The sequence below is a fragment of the Xyrauchen texanus genome, chromosome 28 (genome assembly GCF_025860055.1).
Source record: "Xyrauchen texanus isolate HMW12.3.18 chromosome 28, RBS_HiC_50CHRs, whole genome shotgun sequence".
Lineage (NCBI taxonomy): Eukaryota > Metazoa > Chordata > Actinopteri > Cypriniformes > Catostomidae > Xyrauchen > Xyrauchen texanus.
Window position 1 is genome coordinate 33982393 of NC_068303.1, and position 19744 is coordinate 34002136.

At 38.4% G+C, this 19744-nt stretch overlaps 2 protein-coding genes across 2 annotated transcripts in view; one reads left to right on the forward strand and one right to left on the reverse strand.

Moving 5' to 3' along the window:
- nt5dc1 (5'-nucleotidase domain containing 1) overlaps positions 1 to 18905 on the reverse strand; it is a 68279-nt gene extending 49374 nt beyond the window's left edge. Inside the window, exons 1-6 of the mRNA XM_052095563.1 lie at positions 18688 to 18905; positions 18091 to 18182; positions 16766 to 16837; positions 16559 to 16668; positions 15717 to 15796; positions 14886 to 14967 (exon numbers count right to left, since the gene is read on the reverse strand). Of these exons, the coding sequence (XP_051951523.1) occupies positions 14886 to 14967; positions 15717 to 15796; positions 16559 to 16668; positions 16766 to 16837; positions 18091 to 18182; positions 18688 to 18780 (529 nt within the window). The 5' untranslated portion in view covers positions 18781 to 18905. The remainder of the gene's footprint in view (positions 1 to 14885; positions 14968 to 15716; positions 15797 to 16558; positions 16669 to 16765; positions 16838 to 18090; positions 18183 to 18687) is intronic.
- On the forward strand, positions 9830 to 14587 carry col10a1b (collagen, type X, alpha 1b). Its single transcript, XM_052095562.1, has 3 exons — positions 9830 to 9965; positions 10305 to 10431; positions 12163 to 14587. The coding sequence occupies exons 2-3, from the start codon at positions 10320 to 10322 to the stop codon at positions 14040 to 14042; spliced, it is 1992 nt and encodes a 663-aa protein (XP_051951522.1). The 5' UTR covers positions 9830 to 9965; positions 10305 to 10319; the 3' UTR covers positions 14043 to 14587.
- Positions 18906 to 19744: the final 839 nt, after the last annotated feature.

Genomic DNA, 19744 nt, shown 5'->3' on the forward strand with positions numbered 1-19744 from the left:
GCCAAGCCCCAAATCAGAGGTGATTTTATTCACATCAATCAAACAGGATCTAGTTTTTATGTGGTCAAAGAACAACATTGAGAAAGAACATAAATCTCCCAAAGTTCTATGATGTTTCTTTGAATCTGCCCACCAATCACAATAATTTAGGCTGATATCAGTTCATGGATATATATTCATCTTATTTGAAATAAATACCATTTTGATAATTTTGTAATTTTTTTTAAACAAAAACAGATAATACAGATAATACAATATAGCAAAGCTTGCTGCCTGCTGTCTCACATACCATGTGTGTTTAAGGAACAGTTCACCCAAAAATGAACATTTCACCATCATTTACATTCACCCTCAAGTTGACGAATTTCTTTTTCCGCGGAAAACAAAAGGAGATTTGTTAGACTGTAAATTAGCCTCAGTCACCAATCACTTTCATTGCAACTTCTTTCCATACAATGACCACATTTAAATGCACTTAAGAAAACGGTTTAGTCTAGGGTTTTTGCAGAAAGCAGTGTTCTGAAACGTCATGTAAATGAGAATGCAGATTTCCTTACTTCTGGCTGAGATTTGGAAGTTTGTCATTTGGTCTCTGTAATTGCACCAACTCTCTGCCTGGAGCTCTTCCATCAATCCCTCCATTCATAAAATTTCAAATGCCTCTTAGTGGCACATTGGGTTTATTAAAACGTTAAATTTGTATTTATCTAACTTTAGCATTTACTCTCCGCTAAGTGTGGAAGACTCATCACCCTATAATTACTCTCTCCTCCCTCTAGTCTGTGTGGCATCATCTACTTTCCAGCACTCTAAAAACAGCCAGCTCACTTCAAATCAACAAAAATAAATAAATAATGATAATACACAAGTCTAGACATATGTCTACATGTAGAAAAATTGGGAGTTGCATTTCCTTCAATGTTATCATATACTACTATTTTGAATCATGATTTGCATTGTTGGGGTGACAATACAAATGTTTTAAGGTTTCATTAAGGGAGTCATCCATCAAAACGCCCTTTAGACCTAAGCCTGCATCCTTAACACTACATTAAGTGTTACCTACACTACATTGCAAATGTACAGTATGTGGACTACCAAACCCCATATTTGCTTGTTGAACATTTAATTTAAAAACCATAGGCATTAAGAGAGAGTTGGTTCCTTTGCTGCTATAGTAGCTTCCACTCTTCTGGGGAAGCTTTCTATGAGATGTTGGAACATTAGGCACTAATGTTGGGTGACCCTGGCCCGCAGTCAGCATTTCTAACACAAAGGTGTTCAGTGGTGTCCAGATTTAGGCTTTGTCAAGGCTATTCAAGTTCTTTCACGCCATACTACTCCATAAACCTTTCATTATGGACCTCACTTTGCTGCTATATGAGCTTCTACTCTTCTGGGAAGGCTTTCTACTAGATGTTGGAACATTAGGCACTAATATTGGGTGACACTGGCTCGCAGTCAGCATTTCTAACATGAACGTGTAGAGTAGCGTCCATGTCTAGGCTTTGTCCAGGCTAGTCAAATTATTTCACACCATACTACCCCATAAACCTGGTCATGCTGGAAGAGAACTTTTGGTCCCAAAATTTTTCTAAGGAGATTGCATGTAGGTGTGCTTGGTTTTGTGCACTTGTTAGTAATAGGTGTAGCTGAAATAAACAAAACAGTTAATTAGACAAGGGTGTCTACATACTTTTGGCCACGTAGTGTGCATCTACATTACCCCAAAACTAAATCTTTAAGCTAATATCCAATTTCAGATTTCACATTTGCAGACATGAAAATTAATTCTAGCTATGATAAAGGGATGTGCAAAACCACCAATTTTCAAAAACGACAAGTCGACAAGTTGGTGTTAAAGATGTACCATGTTCACGTGACCACGTGGTTTTTGTCTCATACAAGATAATCAGTGGCGATTGCTTTAAAGGGGTCATGAAATGGAGAATCTAATTTTTCTTGTTACTTAGACATACAGTACTGTGCAAATGTTTTAGGCACTTGTGAAAAATGTTGTATAGTGAGGATGTCTTCAAAAACAATGCCATAATTTTCATTTATCAATTAACTTCACACAAAGTCCAGTAAACATAAAAAAATCTACATCAATATTTGGTGTGACAATATTTGCCTTCAAAACAGCACCAACTCTCCTAAGTACACCTGGAAAAAAATCTGGTTGTTGGCAGATAGGATGTTTCAAGCTTCTTGGAGAATTTGCCACAGTTCTTCTATCTATTTATGCAGTCTCAACTGCTTCTGTCTCTTCATGTATCCCAGACAGACCCATGGCTTCTTTGTCGCCCACCCAGCAGGAGCCTATGCCTAGAGACGGCCCTGCCACAGTGCACCTTCAGTGTGTGCAGAATTTCACCATTCTTTGAACTATGGTGTGTGCATTTTTTTCAACTCATGTCAGTGTCAATTGTTTGTGAACCGTCATAATACGATTCAAGCTTTGCAAAGGAACTTATTGAAGAAGGGGGCAGTTAAAAACCCTTAAAAAATGTAAGTAAACAGTTTCATTCATGAATATTTCAAATGTCATGACTGTTTGAAATTTGATGGTGCTGAGTGTTAACAGTTTTGCTTGAGATTGAGAACAGTTTAATATATTCAGATGGAATATGTCGGATGTGCATTATGTGTAAACCCTGCAATTTTCTGTTATGTTCTTCCTATTGAGTTTGCTGAATTTGAGGGTCTGCATGATATTAGTCAATCAGAACAGTGGGTGTTACGTTGAAGTTTTAAGGAGGTGTTTAGGCCAAAACAGAGAATTTCAGAAAGAGGGCCAAAAACAGGGTGGAAAATTATCATATATTTCTAAATTGTGCCTGTTTTGAAAAAAAAAAACTTTCATCCCATTATCAATGGACCTCAGGGAAAATAATACAATTATAAAAACAGCTCTTCATGACCCCTTTAAAATGCCATTGGAAGCACGACTTCCTCTAAAATGTCTTAAATAATTGTACTTGAATGTCATTGCTGCAATTTTAAATATATATCTGGAGACATTAAAAGTCACTTACATGCTCAAGCTGAAGCCCCTGAGCAACGGGCCAGAAACCCAGGACTCAATTTGGTCATTGCTGATTTGGAGAATCTTGCTGTAATACGTTGATCAATCACTGCCATGGAGATGAAATTCACCGAGTTGGTTACAAGAGTGTCGGATGTTGAGGAACGGATTGATTATCTGGAGTCATTGGAGAGGGAATTAGCTGCTAATCCGCATGTTTGGGAAAAGTTGGAAGACCTTGAGAATCGTAACCGGCGAAACAACGTCCTAATTGTTGGAATTCCTGAGCAAGCATAGGGTCAGAATATGGTGGAATTTCTGGATGGGCTCTTTCCGAGTCTGCTCAACATAACAGGCCATAAGATGGAAATCGAGCGAGCTCACAGGGTTACGGCTCGGTGATCCACTGAGGGAAACAGGCCCTGATTAATTCTGGCCAATTTTCTGACATTGGAGTGATGTGATATAATATTGGGATGAGATTTTTATAATTTGATGGACTCAGTCCTTGATCATAGTGAAGCAAAAGTGTGTAGAGCAACATTAATGATTCATAGGCTTTGTAAAAATCTTGGTCTTACAGATATTATATCGCTTTAATACCCTTTTGTAAAATCATGATTTCCAACAAATGTTAAAGGCTGAAATCAATGTTTATAGACCAACTGGTCCTCGGTATCCTCTGCTGGCGTAGCTTGGGAGGCACTATAGGCGGTTCTTAGGTGTCGGATCATACAGTATGCCTCATTCATCAAAAAATCCAAAGCACGAGAACTCGTGGAGTTTGAAGGGAATATTAAACGTGCTGAGGCAGAGCTGAAGCGCCGAATGTCATCTGATGGCCTCAGAAAACTGGCCTGACTGAAATACAGATATAATACTATTTTGTTGCAGAAGGTGGAGTTTTGGCTATTCAGGGCAAGACAGTCATACTTTGAGTTGGGAAAAAAAGCAGGAAAATGTTTGGCTAGGTATATAAAGCACAGATTGTCTTTTTCTATCATTCCCTCGGCCATTGATATTAATAATGCTTTTAAAGAATTCTATCTTGATCTCTATAGTTCCGTGTCTTTGTCTACTGATGAAGATATTATGAAACTTTGTGGAACCATAAAACTCCCTAAACTGACGACTGAGTAAAGAAATTATCTTGATTCCGAGATAACCTTGGAGGAGTTTGGGCGTGGTAATTAAGGCCTTGCCTACAGGCAAGGCTCCGGGGTCTGATGGCTTTGCCGCTGAACCTTTAAGATCTTATACTACAGAATTGCCATCTCGCTTGATGCCAAAAAGGCGTTTGATATGGTAGCATGGGATTATCTTTTTAAGATTTAGGAATTTTACAGGTTTGGGAGTAAGTTTTCTGGATGGATTAAGTTACTTTATAGACACCTGGTAGAGGCAGTATAAACAAATGGATTAATTTCAGATTATTTTACTCTGGATAGTGAGAAAGGAAGATTTTCCAGGGGTGGTCGCAGAAGGTATGGGACATAAGCTTTTGCTTTACGCAGATTATATTTTATTACTCGTCTCTGACCTCTCTAATGTCTTTCCATCCGGGCACCATCCAACGGCCCAAACAGGGCATTAAGTTTTGGGGTATTTTATTCAAAGCAACTTTGTGTTAATTTTTACACTTTAATAAAAAGAGTTTTGAGCAATGTGGAATTTTTTTTGACAAAAACAAATGTTTCCATGACAATGTTGGGATTCAACGTAGTGAAAGCAAATTACTATATCACATATGGAAAGTGACGGGGGTGCATTTGACTATATATAGGAGCTCAGTAAAATGAGCATTAAATCATAGGTTTTCCAGCACCACCTCTCCACTTAAGACTACACAGAAACTCAGATGAAGACCACATCACAGAAGAGGTAGATGATCTCACCAGACAGCAAAACCCAAACTCCTGGGTGAACCACACCAGAACTCATTTTGGGCACCCTTTCTGGTGAGTTTCTGACTCTTTGTGAATCTGTCACAAAGGAGTAAAGGGTTAGACTGTCAAAATGTTCATGTAAATATGTAATCCTTGGAGTGAAATTTAATTCGGCCTCAAAGTTGCAGTAAAACCTGAAAAACATGGAACATAAATCCACAGAAGAAAACATTCCTTTGAGCTGCACAAGTGCTTCCAATTGAATATATAAACAGTGTTTTTAAAATGGAATGCATTAATTTTGATAAGACAAATAAAATGTGGAGGAAAAGGAGAAAACGTTGCCACTGTGCGGTCTTCTCTTTAAGGTTCTAGAGACAGGACTCAGCGCAGAAAAGAGAGACTTCAACTCTTGAGATCTGTTGAAATGTGGGGCTGTCAGGAGGAGCATGATTGTGTTGGTGGACAGTTGTGAGCTGTAAATCTGAGTGGCTTCTAAATCAGATCCTAAAATGTAACTACTGTATTTTTATGTATTTTTTATTAAATGCTGAAACTGCAGTCGACTACATTGCCCATATTGATATATGCCCAATTATAATGGTCTTCGCCTCAATCGATCATTAGTTCATGAAAATTCAGTCATCATTTACTCAACCCTGTGTTGATATAACTCTACTGGTACTTACTTTCTTTTTCTTAACACAAAGGGAGAAATTGTGAAAAAAGATTGTGCTCAGTGATGTCATAAAATGGCAGTTTATGGTGACACCCTCTTCAAGATTCAAAAGAATAACTGAAGTCTATTCAATTATTCAATATGTTCAATGATATGGAAATAAATAATATATTGCATTTTAAAGCCAATTTTTGTATTGTCTTTTTTAATGCATTTAATTTTTAATTATTTAAATATAGCTATTTTAATTATTTAATAATTACATATTGAATCAATTGTTATTTGAGGGGCTTTCTCTGCAAATATTTATGATGCAAATTATTGTGATTAATTTGATTAAAAATTTGTATCGACTGACACTCCAATTTAATATCTCTATACATAGTGTCTTAAAATACATTAGCAATGCACACTTAAGTTTATCTTGCCAATGCGGTAAACAATCAGACCAGATGACATTCCAGGAGCCAGTTTATGGCAGAGCCCTCTCTAACTGTCAAGGTAAAGAAGAGTGATTTTGATTGGATTGTGGCAGGAACGACACAAACAAATGTCATCAGATAAGCTGCTCGGACAACTACCAGATCCTTCAGAAAGTAAGGCCACGGACCTTTCAACGTTGGGAAAGTCTTCTCATTGGTCCATGAGTGGTTTCTTAGCAACCTCTTAAACCCCCCACCCAAAGGATTTCCCTAAGAGGTGAGAAGGACCATAAATATTCTTCAAGACCTCTCGAAGCAGCATTAACCTACCATGTGGCAAAAGTTTAATCAAAGAAGCCACAAAGATAAATATTTACACACAAACTTTTACTCCTAACATTACTACCAACTGCAACACATCCATACCATGTTTGTTCACAGAACTGTTTAAAGTAAATTGGAGTTGTTTAATTAGCACAATAGTTCACACAAACTGAACTATTGTGGTATAAATTAATGAATGTGTAATATGCAATCTTTCATTATTATTTTTGGTTTCTATAGCTTCATAAAAATGCCTCGAGTATTTTTGAACAGGTTTGGAAAAGGAACAATGCATGGATGAATGAAGACATTTTTTTTTATCTAGGTACTTTAAAATATGCAAACGTTGGAGGGTGTGCCACACTGTGTGGGTCCCCTCTGATGTCAGCTGCCAATCATAACCCTGAAACAAGAAGCACCAAACTGAAATCTCCTCCTCATCAGGAAGGTATAGACATCCTTACAATCAGCCACACCTTTGTGCTGAATCCCTGTCCAGAGAATCATTAACAGGACACACTTCTAAAACACATTTTTCCTTGGGGCCTGGGTAGACAAGCAAGTAAATATGCTGACTACCAACCCTGGAGTTGCGAATTCAAATCCAGGGTATGCTGAGTGACTCCAGTCAGGTCTCCTAAGCAACCAAATTAGCCCGGTTGCTAGGCAGGGTAGAGTCACATGGGGTAACCTCCCCATGGTCACTATAATGTATGGGGGGTTTGGTGGCTTAGTGGTTGAGGCTCAGGGTTACTGACCAGGTCAAGGGTTCAAGCCCCAGCACCACCAAGATGCCACTGTTGGGCCCTTGAGCAAGGCACTTAACTCCAGGTTGCTTTTATCCAAAGCTGCATGCAAGTTGCCAAATGCATAAATGTAAATGTAAATAATGTGGTTCTCGGTCTCGGTTGGGCGCGTGGCAAGTTGTGTGTGGATGCTGCAGTGAATAGCGTGAAGCCTCGTCAACGATATGTCTTAACAGTAACGCGCTCACGTGATAAGATGTGTGGATTTACTGTCTCAGACGCAGAGTCAACTGAGGTTCGCCCTCCGCCATCCGAATTGAGGCAAGTCATTACGCCACAAGGACTTGGAGCTCATTGGGAATTCCAACCCCACCTGAGTTTGTCTTGAGTACCTGTTCAATGGGCCGTTAACAGGATACACTTCTATAACACTTCTCCCTTCTGGTCTCCCTCCATGAGCGAGAGGATAACAGATTATCCAACATTCTTAGTGTCCATCCGAGAGACAGAAGAAGATCGAACAAGTACCGCGTCTCACTACAAGAGACTATTGCAGCGCCCAGTTCGCAACAAGTTTTAGCTCTGGTGAGCAAACCTTCTCTTCAAGATTTGTGCATCTGCACATCTTGCACCGACATATGGGCCATATATCTGCGTGTTTCAGATAGCAAATTATTTATTTGTTTAAATAGAAATAAGGTTTTCATCTTATTAATTAACAGAGAAACAGCAATTGATCTTTCCATAGGATAATAGTCATACTTTGCCATTTCTGCATCCAATTCAACCACTTTCCATCCTATGCACTTTATTTTATTAGTACCATATTGTAGGTTTTGTTGGTTATTCTTGTTTATCTTTTTGTAAATAAAACAAATTTTATTGCAACTGTGTGTTCCTAGTGTTGATGATAAAGAAGAGCTCTAAAGGGTTAGGCTGCTCTAGAATCAATCAGATTATTTAGATGACCAACTCCCTCCAATTTACATATTTTTAATTTACTGAATGGTCCATTTGGATCATTTTTATACAGTTAAGGAGAACTCCTTAGCTAGTGCCCCTAGGATGGAGGGAGCGTCCGTCTGATATTAATAATAACAGACACATACACTTTAAATGAAGTGTGGTCAAAAATCACCACATTCACTACTTTGGTGTCTTGTGTGAGGCCCAGTTTATTTCAATGGTGCCAGAGTGATTCTCACTCCACCAATAAAGCTTGTGTTAATTGAATCAGCCAATTTGATCCTTTTTTTTTTAAGTCTACTGGAAAAAAAAACCCAGAAAATTTTGCCCAACTTTTATTACAGCCTGCCAACTGATTTTATGGCACGTAAACATATACTAGTATTAAAGATTTATTTATACCTGTCTTTCCACAAAAACGAAACATTTTAGCATGTACATATTAAAATAATTTAAATAAATGATGACCAACCAAATTCTTGCAAGTTCTTTGAAGTATAATGTCTAATGTAAATTGACAGCATTTATGAGAATATTTTAATGTTTGCATTAATGTACCATGATTAATTGCAATCAATCGCAGAAAACTATGCGATTAATTAGTTTAAAAAAAATCTTTCACAGCCTTTATTTCTAAAAGTCAGAATACAGCATCCAAGTAAAGAAGATGGAAAGTGAGGTGCTGCTTTATATATCATTGAAAAGTACACCTGCTCTAGGAAACAGCCAGAAACCACTGGTTCCTGTCTACAGCATCAGCCCTCCTACATTAATTGAACAGGTGAACCTGGACACGTGCATTAAAGCCCTTACAATAAAGACAGTGAGCTCAAATGCATTCCACATTCCAGGTAAAAACAAAAAAGGTTGAAACAAATTCAATGTGTGAAAATGAAATGTCCAAACAGCATGGGGAAATGTTTGGAACATGTAATTGACAGATGCTGTGTATTAACCTTAATTACAGAAGTACAACTCAACTTCAACACTGTATTTTATCTGACACTTGCCTATTATCAAGATCCTAAAAATAACTCAAATCATGAACCCTGTGGCCAGTGTGCCAAACAGTTACAACATGTGGCCAAAAAAAAAAAAAAGACTTCAACTCTGCCCTCTGCTGTTCAAGGGTAGATTTAACCACACATCCACACATTCATTCTGAGTGGTTTGACAGTTCCTGAGATATTTATAAAGATATAAATCACCAGAGAGGAACAAAGGTGGAAAAGGCATTGAATCAATAAGGCTATTCTTCTCACAAGTTATCTAAAACTGCATGCCTAGAAGGATCTATCGATTTATAAAGAGAAAGTTAACTCAAAAATGAAACTTCTGTCATTTCTGTTCATTTACTCACCCTCATGTTGTTCCAAACCCACATGACTTTCTTTCTTCCATTCACTTTAATTTAATTATTTTCATACAATGAAAATGAATGGTGACTAAGGATAACATTCTGCCTATAATATGTCCATATGTGTTTCAAAGAAGAAAAATAGTCATCAGGGTTTAGAACAACATTAGAGTGATTAAAAGATGACAGAAATTCCATTTATGAGTGAACGGTCACTTTAATTAGCTTATTGCATCTATAACTACATATACAAAACACCTATTGAATTAAAACATTTGTGAAGATTGACAGAAAGGATCAAAGAAAGCATGGATTTAGATTCAAATTATGCTAAACTGCCATGCGTTCACAAGGGACACTATACCCTTCATTAAGACTGACATCACAGAAAGAGGAGGGAGATTCTGGGTGCTGCTGGAGAGGCAAATTTGGTATAAATACTGGAATCCATTCCTGTAAACAACAAGAGTTCCAAGGACAGACTGGAACCTTAAGGATACACAGATTGTCCAGGACCACAATCTGACCCCTTTGACTTCTGGAGCTCCAGCCTGCTGGTGGGTACAGCCACTCTATGGCCCTCTGCTCTGGCTGAATACTGTAGTGGGAACATCTGGTATTGCTGGGTCGGGTGGGAGATTTATATTTAGATGCTATGGTGCCTATGTATGATGTTCCAGGGCCGCATTCATTGTCTCTTCAGTCTGAATGGGAGGCTGACATGAGTGTGTACTTGATGCTTTAAGTAATTTGGTCTTCGTGTTCATTGTATGCAGTATCTTTAGATATACTGTAATAATGTGCTTCTAAAGCTTTACATTTTGATTGCTAGGAGAGGGACATGTGTTACATTTCATTTTTATTCTTCTTACACTCATTTAATAATTTATTTGCAGGTTTAGCTTCAGAAAATGGACCTCAGAGTAACAAGCATTCTTCTTCTCCTTGTGGTATTGGCTGAGGCAACCCCTGAGAGATATTATCATGTGAACAAGAAACAGCCTTATCCTACAAAATCTCATGGTGAGTTTTCAACTTCTGTTTACTTCTTATCGCTGTTATGCTCCGTCACATGGAACAAATCAGAATTTTTCTATAGAAGAACAGCACCTTGAAGTGCAATGTTAGAAGACACTACACTACTGGAGTTTTGCATACAAAGGGTGCCAATATATATATATATATATATATATATATGCGCATTTATACAAATGAAAATTAAATGAGCCATTCTCATTGGGGCCAGGCTACTTCAGATAATTTCTTGCTGCTTTGATAATGTTTACTTCACCTTTAGACAAAATATCCATATGATCATGTGCATGCCTAAAACCGAATCCTTATCCAAATTCAACAAACATATCAAACAATACTTTGAATATCCACCCCATTTGCCAAACTGCATGCACTGCCCAGAATGTGTTAACTCTACCAGAATGAGTAATCAAGCCTCTCAAAACTGTGCAACGTGCATGACTACAATCACTGTTCTACCATCTACTACGTCTGTGAATTGGAATATCTCCAAAACAGATGTTACCACATTACAACAGGCACACCCAAAATAAGCCAAATTAACTAAAATGTATATTTTATCACAAAAACTGTGGGTGCAGGAAGTTAAATATGTTGTTATAAATCATAATACACACTCAGATGTTCAAGTCAGGGTTCAGTTCAAGTTCAATCAGCTGCTGACCACAGTTTAAGGAGTCACTTGCAGTTTGGGTAATGTCTGGTAATTCAGCATTGGCCCATAGTGCTATGTGGTTTTATGAAACTGAAAATTACAAATTTCAAAACCAACACTTATGTCAGCCTGAATTTTTTCTTTTCCAAGGTAAACTTTCACAATTTTTCATCATTAATGTACTAAAATGTATGTACCTACGTATATAAAAATTTTTACAAAAATACACTTGCCTATAGCCACAGTGCTTGAAATCTCCTGGGTGCAAACACATACAGAAGGTTTACCTCTCCACCACAGCCATTCTTTAAATTTTAATAAAAAGTCTGCCTGCTGGACAGCTATAGTCTAACAAATATTTTAGAGCAGCTACTCTGGATTTATATCATCTGGTTATGTCTTTCTTAACCTAATCCTTATCCTTTTTAGGAGCAGTAGGAGGATTAGGTTAGGAAAGACATAACCAGATGATTTAAATCCAAGATATGAAGTCTCTTTCTGTCCATAAGCCCTGCTACATCACAACCTCTCATTTAACCAAATACCTCATCATAAATCAAACAACATAAATAGATTAATTCCATTTTTAACTTAAGTTTAAAGTAAAAGAAATACCCTAATTTATTAGTTCAACATTTATTTTTTCCCTAAACATGTTTGCTAAATGACTAGTGAGATGAAGTGGCACAGAAAATGGGCCATCTGATCAATCCTTAAAGCCGGTGGACCATGATGGCTTTCATTATCAATACAAGTTGACAGAATCAGATAACATTAGCAAAGAACCAAACAAATATTTAACTTATGTCTAACTTCATATACTGTAAATAACAATGTAATCAATAAATAATTTAATTTTAATGATTAAATAAATAAAATAGTGACAATGAGCATGACAATTGATCTTGTCTTAATAGATACATCTAAGATTAGTCATGGCATATCACATTTAAGAAATTTCTTAAAGCAATTTTAAAAAAGAGAGTTTTACTATATTAATTACAGTATATTAGAGATAAATTCATGTGATGTAATCAGAATTGTCTTATTTCTTATTTTTTTAGCTGTTGCTGGTATACCTGGTACCCCTGGTTCCCCAGGTGAACCTGGGGCCCCTGGCCCACCTGGCCCACCAGGCCCACCAGGCATTCCTGGAAAAAACGGTGTTGGACACACCGGACCAATGGGCCCGCCTGGACCATCAGGTCCAGCAGGCTACTCCTCACCTGGTAAACCTGGTAGCCCAGGTTCACCTGGAAAACCGGGTGCACCTGGATTTCCAGGTGAGAAGGGACATTCTGGGCCTGCAGGACCCCAAGGTGCACGAGGAGCACCAGGATCACCTGGAATCCCAGGACCAGCTGGCATTTCTTCTCCTGGAAAACCTGGACCACACGGTCTTCCAGGGGCAATGGGCCCACGTGGAGAATCTGGCCTAAAGGGGCATCCTGGAATTCCTGGGTTACCAGGTCAGAAAGGAGAACCTGGCCATGGCATACCAGGAGAACCTGGAAGCCAAGGTCCAATGGGCCCTCAGGGGCCTTCCGGTCAGCCTGGTCAGCCTGGAATTGGAAAGTCTGGACCAGTTGGATTTCCTGGAGAGCCTGGAAAGCCAGGAATGCCAGGTAGGGATGGATCACCAGGTCCTATGGGGATTGCAGGTCCAAAGGGTCACACAGGGGCACCAGGAATAGGAGCACCAGGAAAACCAGGAGGGAATGGTGCTGCAGGTATGCCTGGACCAATGGGACAAAAAGGTCCTCAAGGACCAGCAGGTCAACCAGGAGCTCCTGGTCTTCCAGGTACTGGCAAACCTGGATCAAATGGACTTCCAGGAGACAGAGGAGTACCAGGATCCTCAGGTACCACAGGCCAAAAGGGAGAGCCAGGGCCAACAGGTCATACAGGTCATCCAGGTGCTATTGGGCCAATAGGTCCACCTGGTCCTCAGGGTTCTAGGGGATTCCAAGGAGAGGCAGGTGCACAGGGAGCTAAAGGTGATATTGGTATGGTTGGGGCACCAGGGCCGAGAGGTTCAAAAGGTGAGCAAGGTGCACAAGGCTTCACAGGAAAACCCGGTATTCCAGGTGCAGCAGGTCCCGCAGGCCCAATGGGTCATATGGGACATCAAGGTTCCAAGGGAGAACAAGGATTTACTGGTGCTCCAGGTATCCCAGGAAACAAAGGACCACCAGGAGATAAGGGACATCCAGGTCTTCAAGGGCAACCAGGTGGCAGGGGTGAAAATGGTATCCCTGGAGCAAGAGGACCTGTAGGCCCAGTTGGACCAGCTGGTCCATCTGGGCTGAAGGGCAATCCAGGACTTCCCGGGCCCCCTGGCCCAGCAGGATTCACGACTAAAGGGATTTCTGGACCACAAGGTCCTCCTGGGAACCCCGGTTCCAGAGGTCAGGATGGTGTCCCAGGTCTACCAGGACCTCCTGGGCCCCCCGGACCCCCAGGCGAGTTTGGTTACCACTACGAGAAAAGCATGCCAATTAAATCCCATGAGATGGTAATGCCTGTTAGTCATGAGATGATGAAGGCACCTATGTCAGCTTTTACAGCTCTTCTTACCACAGCTTATCCTAATGCTGGAACACCAATTGTATTTAGCCAGATTGTGTACAATGGAGAGAACCACTATGATCCTAACACTGGTGTTTTCACATGTCAGGTTCCAGGACTTTACTACTTTTCTTTCCATATGCATGTCAATGGAGCAAATGCTTTGGTAGCACTTTATAAAAATAGAGAGCCAGTCTTGTTCTCTTATGATGAGTACAACAAAGGTTTTCTTGATCAGATGTCAGGCAGTACTGTCCTTATGCTGCATACCCATGACACGGTGTACATCCAGGCTCCAGATGACCAGTCCAATGGTATTTATGCTGATGAAAATGTTCACTGTTCTTTCTCTGGGTTCTTGATTGCCTCAACGTGATAAACACGCTCAAGAAAACCTCAAACTTTCAAATTAAACAATTGTCCAAATTTTCCCGTTGCCATAAGTGAAAGTCAAAGAGAATATAAAAGGATGAATAATTTAGAAATATATTTTCTGTAGCTTGAATTAACTTCTTGTGCATCTACTTAAGCCCTATTTTTATGGAAATATTTTTGGAATCTCAATTGTTATGGAAATAACAACATAAAAAACTATTCAAGTAATTAGACAAAGGACCTATCGCATCTGCCTAATAAACTGAACTGGTGCTGATGTACTGAAATGGTGCTCTGTGTTTGCCTTTTTTGGTGCTCATGTTTCAGCATAAGTTTCCTATGTTTTTGTGTTTGGAAGACCTGGTCTCTTAGCACACAATGGCCTCTTTAAGACACATTCAGTGAGCCAGGATATTTAGAAATGTATGTATAAATGGATTAAAAAGTGCATCATGTTTTTTTTTTCCATTTAACTCTTTAATATCTCACAAGGATTTTAATTTTATGTGCATTATAATACCCAACACAAATAAAGTTTTCGTGCCAGTTTTGCTTCTTGTCTTTACTGTAGTCAGAGCTAATGCTATCCAAAGTCAAGTGCTCCTTTCTTTCTCACAAATGTAAGTGCCTCTTACCTTCAAACACTGACCACAAAATCTTTCTACAAAAAAGCAAACATTTGGGCTAACTCAGGCTAACTTCTGAAAAAATTATAGTAATTTTGATAATTCAGACTATAACTCAGTTTGGCACACTATATGAATAAGATCTTAGATTATACTGTATCAGAATTTAATTACATTGTACAACATATTGATAATAAACAAGGGTTATCTCTACATACCCCGAAAAGCAGATGTGTTGTAATTATGGTCAATGGCAGCAACAATGTCTTTCCAAATGTCAGACGTGATTTCAGCTCCTCGCTATAGTAAAAAAAAAAGCACATTTAAACAGATGTTTAACTACACTGATGAGCCACAACATAAAAACCACCTGCCTAATAATGTGCAGGTACCCTTTTGCCATCAAAACAGCACCAACCCATGTTATCCTTGATTGTACAGAGCAGTCATCTGAATTACCGTAGAATTTGTCAGCTTGAACCAGTCTGGCCATTCTCTGTTGACCTCTATCACAAGGCATTTCCATCCGCAGAACTGCCCCTCTCTGGATGTTTTTTGTTTTTGGCATCATTCTGAGTAAACTCTAGAGACTGTTGTGTGTGAAAATCCCAGGAGATCAGCAGTTACACACATACCCAAACCAGTCCGTCTGGCACCAACAATCATTCATGCTATTATCTAATCAGCCAGTCATGTAGCAGCAGTGCAGTTCATTTAATCATGCAGATATGGGTCAGGAGCTTCAGTTAATTTTCACATCAACCATCAGAAAGGGGAAAAAATTTGATCTCAGTGATTTTGGACCAGACTGGTTTGAACTGACAAAGTCTAAGGTGACTCAGATAACCGATCTGTACAATTGTGGTGAGAAGAATTTCTATTCTGAGACGCGGGTTGGTACTTACGCAATATTAGGCAGGTTGTTTTAATGCTGTTTGTGATCGGTGTATAGTTAACACATATTGACTGACCCATACAAATTTTAACCATATTGCTAATAAAGTGAAAAAGATATATATCATTTTAGAAAATAATGTAATTATTGTTACCTTATTTAACATGTCCACCACTCTGGCACAGAGAAGGGCACCAGGGAGGTCAAAATAGTTGTCATAAAAATAGTATTTTGCTGCAAGGTAAGGACAGCTATTTGAAAATAATGCTTTATGTCAAAAGCCAAACTTAAAGCTGAAGTGTGTAATTTCTTTGACACTAGCATCACCAAATAGAATTGAAAAGAATCACTGTTTAGACAGATTCCAGACAACACCCTCTGGCTTCCATTGGTCGTTCAGACAGATATAACCCCCAAATTCATACCATTGGTTACAAATGGTCAGTAACTTTTGTCTTTGTCTCATCTTGGACTTGCACTGTCACCTAGCAGCTTGGATGCAGCATCATTTAAAATCAACAGTTTTCCATTTCAGACGTCACTGTAGAAATTTAGTATTCACAGTCAGCCATGATTACTTTAATCAATGAGTGAAAGTGTCAAATAACAGGACAGTTACTGAGATTAAGGGAGTAGTGTTCGGCTGGTCATGTGATTCTAACATGGCTGCCCCCATGTGCAGACCCTCTCCATGTAGAATAAAACAGCTTTTATAAGGTTACTGATATGACTGGAGTCTTTATTTTAATGTGAGTGCTCTTGATTTCCCACATATATTATAAAATTACAATTCATGACTTTAGGAGTTACAATTTTAATGAGGAAAAAATGAGTGCACCTTTAAGCTGGGTTTTTAACATCGAACAAATTTCACACATCAGCTTTAAGTATAACTGTATAATAATAATAATACATCATAAATTAAAATTCTCAGATTCAAGAAATTGTTAATATTATCCTCTCAACTTAAAAGATAATAAAATCTTAAAAACTTACCAGATCGTGTGTATGAGGTATTCAGGCTATTAAAATGCTTCCATTCTCTTTTAGGACCATAAAGCTTTCTTATGTCATCATTGCTAAGGGTTTTAGTGCCATGAGTTGCCCTACAAGTAGGTATGTTTATAAATAGATTAATAAACAAAAAGAGTATTCTATTTTAGACTGTTACACAAATACGCACTGAAATTTAAAATGACTTACCGCAAGACAGTACCATCCACTGCCAACTTGATCAGGTTCCCCTCCTCAAGATCCACCACAAGACCTTTAAAACTGGTCACATGACATCATGCAACTGTATTTGTGTACTAGAGAGACAAACATGCTCACACTAAAGTAAAAATTTAGTACTTTGGAAACAAGCAGCCAAAATAAATGACATACAGACAGGGTTGGGAGGGTTACTTTTGAAATGTATTCCACTACAGATTACAGAATACATGCTGTAAAATGTAATTCGTAATGTATTTCATTAGGTTACTCAAGGTCAGTAAAGTATTCTAAATACTTTGGATTACTTCTTCAGTACTGGTAGATTTTTTCACGTATTTTGACTATAAAATATCTGCCATAAGACAAAATACACATGTTAAAAATACATTCTCTGAAAAACCTAAATATCTTATGCAGCGTTGTTTCTAAAACAAGATTAATCAAACTGAACTTGTTTTAAGGATTTTTAGATATTTTTACAGGAAAACAATACAAAAATTATTATCAAGAATATGATGTTTTGCCCTAATATCAACGGTCTTACAAGAAAAAAAGAAATTATATCCCAACGTGAATTTTCTTGATAAAAAATATGATCATATAACACGTGCATGTAATATGGCTAGAAATAGCATTTTAGCTTAGCATAAAGCTGACAATTTACACAAGGTTTGTTTCTATTGCTTCCGCTCCAAACTTCATTGTTCATTTTGATTCCAACTTTAATGGCACTGGCATTTAGAAAATGGTTAGGAAAGAACATGCAATTTCAGATCTGTGATACGTTGACCCTGAGATGCGTTTCAGGTCCTTGATGAAGCATGAAAGACTTCCTATATATCCAGAATCCTGACTGAATGACATGCCCCTGAATTATGCCTCATGCCTGTTTACACCTGGTATTATATCTATTAAGGATGAGCAAGTAATGGACTTTAGGGAAAATAAGGTGCAAACATCACCGTGGTTCTTTGTTTGTTTGTTTTTTGAGCAAATCTTTAGGCAAGTCTTTGCCTTGGGATCTCTGGAAGCCCTGTAATGCCACTGATGATGTCACTGATGTCCCAGCATTTTCACAACATCTACATCATCATCTACTTTGTGCAGGCATTTCATTTTAATAATTAATTCTGATTCGTATTCAATTATGATTGCAATTCACTTATGATTATTAGGCTATTATGAAGTGTCATAGTAAATCACTATTTGATAAGTTTGTGTTGAAACTAACCAGTTATGAAGAGCCTGGTTTCATGCAAGTACTCTCAATACTTATAATAACCGTGCATAAGTGTTTTGCTGCAATAACTCACCAGAAATCCCAAGTAGCAGGTGTCAAATGAAGCAGATCTTTGTCATAACCTTTATGTTCCACCAGATACCGTGCAAAACTCTCATAGATCAGCTGCACACAGAGGGATGGAGAAATAAATGAGAGCACTGACAAGAGGTACCATCACATGCAGATGGCCTATTACCATTACTTAAGCTTCATCTCGCGCTATTAGATGTAGACATTGTCTTGCTCTACACAAATTAACCATCAGATGCATTTAATGCAAATTATGTTTGCATGAACATCCTCCTTGATTGACAGATAAATGAGACACCACTCTCACGTTCTTATGGTGTTCTAACAGGGCCTGTCAAACAGATCAAGCTTTTACATCAGCGCATCATGCAAGCACTTTCATGCGACTGTTCCGATCAGGTCCAGTAATGTAATGAAGACGGAACACGTCAAAGCGCATACATTTCTGGCTTATTAAAACCTCCGCATCCATAAAGTTCAACACTAAATGGCTAATGCTGTATGTTTGGTAGTAGAGGTGTAAATCTTCGAATTGCGTAAGCCCTACTAACGTTTTTCAGGTCGCGTGTTAGATATGCACGATGCCATTTCGACTCACCCTGGAGGTCTCCTTCAAATGGTATCGACAGAGAGTATGATCCAGATCAAAGCCAATTACATCACACTCCGACAGCGAGAAGTACTCACTCATGGTATCCGCTTGATAGGGAAAGAAATGTGAGAACCGTGGAGATTACAGGCTCGTAAATGTCTCGCAATGACAGAGATGACTCAAAGCTGTCGATGCAGCTCGCTCGGTAGCGTGAGCCTCCAATGTGTTTGTCGGTCCTACAACACGTGGGGCAGCAGCGGCGGCAACAATGTCACAAAAAGACTACAAATCGTGTTGAGCGTATATCTTCTGCACCAAACGTGTATCTGCATTTAATGCGGCAATACTACAGCAGTAGTTATATGGATTCATTCATACGAACAACACGAATATATTTATCATGCGTGCTTGTGTGAACGTGAAGAATATTTGAACATTTCCGGGTACTGTTACCATAATAATGTTAACAAAATGCTCCTTATAGCTCCTGTATCCCAGCCATTGTTTGGTTGCAAATAAAACCTAAAAATAACCATTAGGGAACGTTCTGTGTACGTTCTTATTAGGTTGTTACACAAAAAGCTCCCTGCAACGTTCTAGGAACGTTAGTTTACGGTTGCAAAAAAAAAAAAAACGTTAGAAATGTTAGGAATTGGTTCCGTAATAAATAACCAAACGGGAACATAGGCCTAATGCTAACGTTAGGGGAACGTTCTTTGTTTGGTGGGATGACATGATTTCTAGATTATTGGACAGTTATGCTAGTCAGTTACGTCTGTTTGAGTAAGTTGTTTATTTAAAATGTTCTTATCGTTACAATTGTGAAATGAATAAAGTAGGTCTATCATAAAATAATATCGCTTTTAATTTCTTTCAGATTATTTCCCAGTCTTTGACGACAAACATGAAATATTATCATATGGGAAATATTATCGAAATGGTGACAAAAAAAAAATCAACAGTTTACTCAAAACAGACATGGATCAAACAAAAACTATTTTCAATTAAAGGAATATTCTGGGTTCAACACAAGTTAAGCTCAATCGACAGCATTTGTGGTATA